The sequence below is a fragment of the Manis pentadactyla genome, chromosome X (assembly GCF_030020395.1).
Source record: "Manis pentadactyla isolate mManPen7 chromosome X, mManPen7.hap1, whole genome shotgun sequence".
NCBI classification, from domain to species: domain Eukaryota; kingdom Metazoa; phylum Chordata; class Mammalia; order Pholidota; family Manidae; genus Manis; species Manis pentadactyla.
Window position 1 is genome coordinate 15,206,656 of NC_080038.1, and position 10,222 is coordinate 15,216,877.

Here is a 10,222-nt window from a genome sequence, read left to right on the forward strand (position 1 = left end):
AATCTCTGAGATTTGGGTTTGAATCCTGCCTCCTCCACTTGACAGTTGTGCAAACATGAACAAGTTACTTAACCTCTCTAGGCTTCAGTTCCTCGTCTGTAAGCTGAGGATAATTATTTCTATTTCATTCAAGTTGATATACAAAAAGTATCTAGTTGTGGGGGGGGAGGGCATTCAGTAAATGTTAGTCTTCAAGATGTATCAATCTACTTTTCTAGTATTAATTAGCTCAGAATAGTGAACATAATGCAGTTTTCTGGATAGCTAAATTTCCCCAATGCTTCCGTGTTTTCACCTGACTGAAAAATGTCACTGTAAGACTAGTAAAGTTATAGAAAGTGCAGAATGGTGGTTTGAGGACTATCTACCACCTAGGAGGGTTTATCAAAATTTTCAGGTTAGGAGAAGGAGAAGATTAAACATAATTTGATAAAGCATATTGAACTGTGCTTTCAATATGTTAGCCAATAGCCAGAGTGCCTGTTTAAACTTAAATTAATTAGAATTAAATCTAAAATTCAGTTTCTCTGCCACACTAGCCACACTTCAGGTGCTCAATAGCCAGATGTGGCTCTTGGCTACTGCATAGTGCTGATCTACAAGTTTTTTTTTTAAGTGAATCTTTCCTATTATTTTATATTTTCATGTTTTCAGGCTCCTAAATGTAAAGAACTGAAGTAACATTCTGGGTAACTTGGGTTTTTAGTATAGGTGCTATAAGATTTCTGAAATGAAGATTTCTCCAATAAACAATGCACCTGAGGTGCACTTCAAACTATTAATGTCAAAATGATCTTTTGCTTCAGGCTATCATTTAACATCTGCTTCTAACACATATCAAATGACGGAACAAGTTTCCTATAACAAGCTTTGTGGAAAAAAGGATCAGAGGCAAGCTCACAGAAATCTAGATGACCAGGTCAGATTTGAAGATGAGATCATCATATGTAAAGTTATAAAAATCAATTTACATGGTAGATAAAACATAACTAGTTTTTAAGGTATGTAAGAAACCGTGGATATATTAGTTAAGATGGGGAAATCCGATTTAAGTTGTGCTATTGCTGTAATTCTATTTATACAAATAGAGGAAAAGAATGACAGGAAATATAAAAGCACTTTTATATTTACACATAAACAGAGGGTATCTAATATTCAGGAAACTATTTCATGAAAAAACACACACACACACACAATTTCATGAAAACACACACTATTTCATGAAAACACACACACACACTATTTCATGAAAACACACACACACACACACACACACACTATTTCATGAAAACACACACACACACACACACACACACACGACAATGTGGAGACCTGACTCCTGGTGGAGCAGTATGCTAGCTTTTGGTCTTGCAGTTGCCTGTTCTTTTGGTTCATTCACATTCAGATGACACCTTCAAGAGAGGAATATAGATGTGCAGAGCAGGTAATGCCAGTAATTGAACCATTCTGTTATCATATCAAGTATAAAATCACTTGTTCATTAGTAGGTAATATGCCCATCAAATAACCCTTACCCACAGGGTATGTGTAAATGATGGGCAGAGATCAGAAAATGGGTAAAGACGCTATTTTACATTATTTGGTAAGCTGTAAGTGTAAACTTTTTAAAAGATGAAGTAACAATGTTTCCAAGTTTAAAATGTCTGCATCAAAGTATCATTAACCCTAGTTGTTTTCTAGTAAGTGCAAGTTAGAAGCAATTAACTAATAAAGGATAATGGGAGAGTTAGGCAGATTGACAGTAGCATAAAGTAGCAAATGATGAGTTTTTATGTATATTAGACATAAATTAGGGAGCAAGTCAATGTAGGGACCATATAGTAGGGGCAATTAGCTTGACATTAAGGTAAAAATATGACCACTAATTTTCAGAACATGGAAAAAAAAGTTTAAATTATTTTAAACTAAATTGTATTTAAAGTGTTTAGTCTATAATAAAGATGAAAAATGGTTGCATAATTCAGAAAGATTTCTGTTCAAAATGAAACAAAAATTCTTGACAGTTAAAAAATACTTTGATAGTCAATTAAACATAACAGCTCATTTCCAGGCAATACTAGATCATGTTACTATAGGTATCAGATTTTCCAAAACGGTATTCTGAAAAGCACTCCTGTCGTTTGAGATTTCAATAGATGGTTCATGAAAAAGGGGTTGACATCAAGTCTTAAATGCTATGGGCTATACCCTTTCTGAAGATTCATCAGGTATAACATCGTCTTTAAAGTTCTAAGATGCTATGCAGTAAAGGCATTGGTCAAATCTTGTTTAACTTCACAATTCCCAAATTTATTTGATTATGTCACACCCCTTTGTGTTTTTTTTTGGAGGAGGGAAATGGCTGTTGGAGCATAGATACACCTTTAACATTTCCAGAGACTTCTCAGTTAAAACTACTGGATATACTGTTTAAAGTTCCTTTAGTACCAATACCCCATAACAGACCAAATCCAGAGGATTATACCTACACAGGAAAACCAGTTACTCATGGCATACTTAAATAACCAAAACAAATGTGTTTAGAGTAATAGGGAGGGAGGGGTGCCATATTAATTTTTGTCCCTAAAAGTGAAATTAACAGAACTGATCCTAAACTATAAAAAGGTATGCATATTTTGTTTTGGTATTTTTCAGAAAGTAAGTTAAAATTCTACCCATTGATGCTATATACTGAATTTATCCATTTCTTTAAGAGGTTGACATACAGGATATACCATATGTCATCAATTATAAGACACGATGATTTTTAAGATACAGAATTGTATTACTTATCACTAAGGGAAAAAACCCCACTGCTAATTAAACATGCCATGGATTGTAAGACCCCTTCCAGTTTGAGCAATGTTGAAATGTGAACATATTTTCCTTCCTTCTTCCACACATACTCTTCAAAATGGTATTTGTTTTCCCCCTTTAAAGACAGTATCAAAGAGGGGGAAAATACAAAAAAGGACACGATTTAAGGGATTTCTCTTCACCTTGCCCTTACAATTATATTCAGATATTACCTTAACCTTACAATTATATTCAGATATTATAACAATGCTATTAAAACAGACCAAACACATCATTTTGAATTGTTCTGCTTGATTCTGAAAAAATTACCCCAGAAAGAAAACACAGAACTTCTTCAGACAGTTCTGTTAGAACTTATTCCTTATAATTATTATTAAACACTTAAACCACATACCGAACCAAGTGCTTTACATATATTATCACTTCATCTAATTCTCACCACAACCTTATGAAGTAGATATTATTTTCATCCCTATTTTACAGGTTAAGATGTTGAAGCAGAGACATTAAACAATTTGCATAAAATTCCAAACTTATTAAGTGGCAGAGCCAGGACTCAAACTCACATCTTGCATGACTCCAAAGCTTGTTCTTTAATACTTTGCTACACATCAAAACTATCCAACAATGTTCCTTCTAAATTTCAAGGAGGTAAGTAAAATTGAAATATTTGCTAGTATTAATGTATTTGCTTAAAATAGGCCTAATTAGTAAATGTTATGTTCTATATGGATACATTTAATCCTGAATCTGTTTTATAAAATACACATAGCATATTTGTGTACTTTTTTATTAGCTTGACACACTTTTACTTAACAAGTAAATCTTTTTTTAAATTTTTTTATTAAGGTATGATTGATATACACTCTTATGAAGGTTTCACATGAAAAAACAATGTGGTTACTACATTTACCCATATTATCAAGTCCCCAACCATACCCCAATGCAATCACTGTCCATCAGTGTAGTAAAATGGCACAGATCCACTGTGTGCCTTCTCTGTGCTACACTGTTCTCCCCATGATCCCCCACACCATGTGTACTAAACATAATACCCCCCAATCCCCTTCTCCCTCCCTCCCCACCCGCCCTCCCACACCCCTCCCCTTTGGTAACCACTAGTTCATTCTTGGAGTCTGAGTTTGCTGCTATTTTAACAAGTAAGTCTTAACAATTAAGATGTACAGTTGTTTTATCTTTGCTTTTATGCCATTTGATATTAAAGTGATAAACTGGAATATCTGAGATCTGTTAATTGTTCCAGATTAATGATACAGGAAACCATATCAACTCCAAGAGGGGGAGGGGCATGTAATGCCAAGTAGTAAAATGCAGTTGCTTGTGTTTTATTTCTATTATGCAAATTGGGGAGATGTATGATATATATTTGCACAATTATCCAGTAATGCTTTAAAACTTGTTATCCACCAAAACACAAACAATTGAGTACTATCACACTCATGCATTACAAAGAGACCACTAAGATGTCACTGTTGTACAGTAATCTGAGCCACTGGGTCTAAATCATCTAGTCTGCACTGGGCAAACTGGGCCACTTGATGTCACCCATCATTCACAGCCTGGCAGATCACATGTCCCTAAAAATGGAACTCTAGAGCAAACGTTGTCAATGATTAAAATGGTATGAGTTTTTTAGTGGATGATAAATGTATAAAAAAACTTCAGAACAATTCTTTTGCAATTCAGACTTCTGTAAATGATCTGCTATATTTTTGATCATTCCGTAATTTCTGAAATGCCATGACCTTGTTCAAGAGTGCACATCCCAATTACACTACTCTTCTTATATCAAAGTAGGATATACTTTTTGTGATTTCCAGAAATGTACTAAAAATTAAAGGCAAAGTCTGCCTATACTTGTTTCTTTAATTAGATAAGTTTATCTATCTTAAAACTTATATGTACCAAGTAAGTTTCACATTTTGGATCAACCTCATTAGTATAGGATCAAGCTGCCAAAAATAAAGCAAACTTCCCTAAATTTTAGCTGAACAAAAACTGACATCCTATATCATAATCACTAAAAACAATGAAGTGCTCAGTAATGTGTCACAGTTACTAGACAGTTGACATGTAACAATACCTGTCCTCTCCTCAGATCTTCACTTGGGGGAAAGAAAAAAACCTGAAATGTGGTAAAAATGAAACAGGAAAAGGAAAAGAAACTTAATAAAACATGTTTTCCAAAATCAATGATCATACTTTAATATAATGTTTTTCCCTACAGGTAAAATATAAGAAATCTTAATATTTACATAGAAGAAATACTAGAGAATACAATATAATCTTTGAGGTTAAAAAGGGCTGCACACCCACTGAAGATGGTTTCTAGCAAAAGGGTCTCATTTTTTATAAAGAAAATATATAGTTAATATGTTTCAATACATTATGGGTACTTGTTCTTTAAAGGAATTTGAGGTGGCTGTTTTTATACATTTCTGTAAAGCAAAAATAACCTTTTTAATTTTATTATTTTTGAAAATTGTTCATATTTACGTTTATTATAATTTATCCTTACTCTACTGAAACTGAGAAAAACCTGTCACCTTAGGTCAGGCTTATTATCCAGTAAATGTCCCTGACAGCAGTGGCAAAGGAATTTGCAGGACAGAATAGCCACAATTCCTTGATATCCATCTCCTAAAAAGTCAAATATTCAAAAACATACTTGCATCTTTAAAAAGCTCATTAAAGAGTTCTAAATTCACCTGGACTATTTAAGAAGCTATTTTGTCTTTAATCTTTTACCAACCTTGACTTTGCTTACATAGTACTTCCTTTATTATCCTAAATTTGCTCCCTTAAACATTTGGCCTAGTTCTAGCCTTCATGTTCTCACTCATGTTTGAGTTCAACCACAAGGGTTTTTTTGTTTTGAGTACCATGAGACCCATGTAAGGTCTTAAAGGAGGAAGGCCATGTAAAGGAATGAAGAAACTGCCTGTACTTTTGTTGAGATACTCAGATCTTTTAAGATTGCTTATATTGCAATATAAGATTAAAATGATAAGAATAGAGATAAGATTGATAATTATTCTATTCCTGACCTTATAATTCATTCAGACGATATCTGTTGGGTCCATAATATCTATGTGCCAGGCACTATGTTAAATGCTGAGGATACACAAAAAAGTCTCTGCTTTCAAGATTTCAGTCTACTAGGGATATGACCATAAATGTAAATTCCTATACAGACCAATGCTGAAATCTTTTAGCCTGGGGAGAAAAGTTTTGATGTATTTACTCAAATAAATGACTATTTAAAAAAATGACTTTACTCTGGTAAAATACAATTATTCTCTGATAAGAACTTACTTGGGAGGAGATGGCACAATAGTTGGCATAATATTAAGTCCAATAATAAACTTCTGAATGGAAATTCTCAAGCTTTTCCTTACTAGCTTCAGTATTTACAAAATTGAATCAGAAGTAATTTACTTGAAACAGCTGAACAACCAAAGGCAACAAAATATCTAAAGGCAATTTGTCAAAATCTAGTTTTAATAAATCTAGGCAACACTGGCTCTGTCATACCTTATGTCAGAACATCAAGAAAATTATTTGAAAATGGTAAATTGTAGAATCCTATCTGCCAGGTTCTGGAAACCATAACAGTAACTAAAATAACTAGGCTTTAATACATGAGACCCCTTACAATACCATAACTGTTTCTGAAAAACACGTCATCTCTAACTACTGGCTTATTTATTTATACCCTGAATTTTTCCACAAAGGATTTGAAGCACCTACCCTAATATAATGCAAAGCACATGAATTATTTTCACCTGGCTTTGAATTATGGCTTTGCCATTTACTATACAAAATCTCTGCCCTTAACTTCTGAGGTTCAGTTTCTTAATCTGTAATGATGGAGACCATAATCCTACTCTGTTGGGTCACAGGAAGGATAAAATGAAATAGCATGTAGCACAGTATCTGGCATATCGTAAGGGCTAAATAAATGTCAGTTTTGTGCCTTCCTTATCCAATTACATGCTATGTAGAAAAAGGATAAGGTGGAATTTTAAGTGACTTTTTTTTTACACATTGATACGTGCCAAGCAGAAATGTGTACTGATCATGAGTTGTAAATGTTAACGTTTCTGTCTAAAAACTAGGCTCAAAGCAAATTCAATTTCTTTTAACAACGTCAGCACTTTGAGAACATATTGTATTAACCTTTTAGCTATACTACTTAACGCAAGAAGTTCGGAAGGACAAAAATTGAAAAGAGCCCCTTGGCATACTATTTTTCACATTATCCATTCAAAGGGTAATGAAACATTCTAAATTTGATTTACTCTAAAAGATTTATGGTATTAGACTGGCTAACATCACTTTAAATCTAACTCTGCCAGTCTAAAAAACACGATTTCCTTTCTAAAAAAAATTTAGGTAACATATATCAATGTCTTTAATGTTGAAAAGCAGCAAGTCGCAAAATACAAAGCACCAACGTAAGTACTATTATAACTCTGCTTGCGTTAAGGAGAGCAAGTAAACATTTTACACGGTAGTAGAGGTGCCTGGGGAAAAACTGAAAGGCGATTTGAACCGATCCTCCTCCCCCTCCATTATTCCCGAGAATGCAAGTGTCCCGCATCTCAGATCAAACTGAGCCTCGGTCTTACTGACGTAACCAGTAACCCTATCCACCTCTCACACTGCGGAGGCCGGCAGGGCAGCGCCTGCCGCCAAGTACACCACTCATCAGAGCCTGCCCCATTCCACCCCCGCATTTCAGTCATGCTTTCCAGAAATGGGGTCACTCACTCACTATTACACACACGCAGCCTATCATCTTGTAATCCCCCAAAGTCCGCTGCGGGTATAGGAGACACAAAAAGTCAAGAAGGAAGAACCACAGACGCGCCACCATCAGGAATTGATTTTCCATTCCAGAAAGGAGCGCCGATATCCTGGAATGGGTCTTGTCTGTATTATTTTCGCAGACCCCGAGTTGGTTCTGGGACAGGGGAGGCTGAGAAAAGCTTGGTGCTGGGGTGTATCAGGGGAAATTCTGTCTTGCTCTGCTTGAGTATATTGCTTGGGGTTTTGGTACTCCGGTGGGTGTTTCAGGACAGTCACCAGATCCCAGGAGAAGAAAACCAGAAAGCCCTTTACAGCGGCCGCTGATCTCCTTGAATATCACTCTCACCTCCACGGACAGGAAACTCAAGTTAAACTCTCAGGGACGGGTTTTTGGAGCTCAGCGACCTCAGAAACAGGGCGGGGGGGGGGGGTTGGCGGGTGAGGGGAGGACCGCAGGCTTCCACTTTCTCCTTTGCAGCAGCAGCAATCTCTGCGGCAAATGGGGGGAGGCAAAACCCCTTGCCTGTCCTGTACCCCTTCCCCAAAACCCCCACAGGTAGCCACTCCTGCCCTGGGCCGTTCCAGCCCCCGCACGCCCTTGTCCCTGCAGTAACTCCCGCCCGCGGCCGGATTCGAGAGTCCCTGCTCCCCAGCGAACCCAATCCATTCTCCTCCCTCATCCCCTAAAGTCACCAGGGTCCAAGGAAGACCCCAACCAGGCAGGGTCAAACTTCCCAACTCCTCGCCGGGCCCCCGCTCCGCCTCCCGCCTCCCCACGCAAAGTTGATTAAAATCGGTTCCTTGCAAAGCCCCAGCGCCCACTGCAAACCCCACTCGCCACCACACCACAGCCCCCCCGGGCAAGGAAAGGGAGGTGAGGGTGCGGGTGGGAGGAACAGAAGGGCAAGCAGACCAACCCAGCTACCCAAACCGGAATCCCGGAGCGAGGAGAGACGCGAGCCGCAGAGGAAGGGGCGAGTGGCCAGCTCCAGGGAGTGGAGCGAGCCGGCGGGGGCGCGCCGGCGCCGGCGCCGGCTGCACTCACCTCAGCGTTGTCGGACGGGCTCTCCACAGCCATCTTCTGCCACGGGTCCGCCAGCTGCGCTAGCGGCATCTTCCCCCCCGGCCCGCCGCCTTCACCGCCTCCTCCCTCCCCGCCCGCCCCGCGGCCGGCCCCGCTCCGTCTCCACCCGAGCCCCACGGCAGCAGCGGCGGCTGCCCGGGAGAGGGCTCGGCGCCGACACCGACCCTCGAACACTGCGCGCCCGGCGGGAGACGCCTGCGCGTCGAGCGAGTATCTCGCGCCGCTGCCGGGCACCGGGTCTCGCCTCTTTCTTCCTCTCCTCCTTCCGCCGCTGGGACTACGGCTCCGCCCCCCCCCCCGCGGCCGGTTCCCGCGCCCGCTCCCAGCAGAACAGCGGCCGTCGCGCGCTCCCCCACTTCCGCTCACAACATGGCGCCTAAGCGATACCTGTCTCTCAGCGAGGCTGGGCCGCCGCCGCCACCGCCGCGCGCACCCGGGGGCGGGGCTTGGGGAGACACGCCCCGGTCGCCGCGCTCCGCTCCTCCCTCCTTCCTCACCCAGCCTCAGCTTCTGGGCCTTGCGTACTTTCAGGAAGGGCGAGCCCAAAAGATCTGGGGGCGTCGGCAGGAGGGGGGAGGGGAAAGAAGCGGGGAAGGTAGGAGGGGCGAAAGTCTGGGAACCTTTAATTGCTACAATGCGAGCACATCGGAGGCTCCTTGAGGATATAAAGAACAGAGGTCCCTACCCAGCTGAAGAGGGAGATGGACGAGGAGCAGTCCTGTGCCAAGAACTAGGGGAGGGGTCTAGGGTCATTTTGGCCTGACTCCTCAGTGGGTGCGTGTGGTCGCATCGAGAATATGGGCACATCCCTCCCCCGGGTCCCACGCTGGGCATCCACCTGCCCGCCCCCACGCCCCCCATGGTGGGGACACGGAATGCTTCCTGTCTGGGAGCCTTCTGGGGATTTCCCATCGGTTTCATTCAAGGTTCTCCAAATTGATGCTCTTGTGTTATATAGCCAAAATTTGGAATTCATTCGTCTTGTATGAGTCGCCCCCCTCCCCGACCCCAAGTCGTCAGAGCCCTCGGGCGTCAGTCTCGACCCTCAAAGACCTGCACCCTCTTTCTACCTAAATCTTCACGGAGGAGAAAACAAGGAGGTTCCTTAAGCCTGCCTTCTAGGCAGACGTTGGGGAATTATTTAGAATCATCTTGTTGGCAGGATTCCTGCTCCTCTATTGACTAATAAAAAATTAGATTAAAAAATCAGCCTGCCTGAGGGTGGAGGAGGTGAAAAGAGGAGGGGTGCTAACTCCTCCTTCCCAAGATAGGGAAGCCCTGGGTTAAGGAAACCCAGTCCCCAGACGGCGACAGAGGCCAAGAAGACGGGGAGAGTTTGTGAGGAGAGGCCTGGGCGTCTGGAGTGGGTCCCCAGGGGTGAGGGTTCGACCCCGTGTTCCCCTCGCCAGGTGCCACGGTGAGCTCAGTGCGCCCTGCCAGAATTGTCCCAAAGTCGCCAGGTTGCGTGGAAAGCTACTGTAGCCACTG

At 41.2% G+C, this 10,222-nt stretch overlaps 1 protein-coding gene across 4 annotated transcripts in view; it reads right to left on the reverse strand.

Moving 5' to 3' along the window:
* RPS6KA3 (ribosomal protein S6 kinase A3) overlaps window positions 1-9,169 on the reverse strand; it is a 123,038-nt gene extending 113,869 nt beyond the window's left edge. For 3 of the 4 annotated variants that reach the window (XM_036912838.2, XM_057495923.1, XM_057495924.1), the window contains exon 1: window positions 8,696-9,098. In XM_036912838.2, the coding sequence (XP_036768733.2) occupies window positions 8,696-8,764 (69 nt within the window). In that variant the 5' untranslated portion in view covers window positions 8,765-9,098. Of the gene's footprint in view, window positions 1-8,695; window positions 9,099-9,121 lie in introns of those variants that run through there. The other variant, XM_057495925.1, reaches the window with a different exon arrangement.
* Window positions 9,170-10,222: the final 1,053 nt, after the last annotated feature.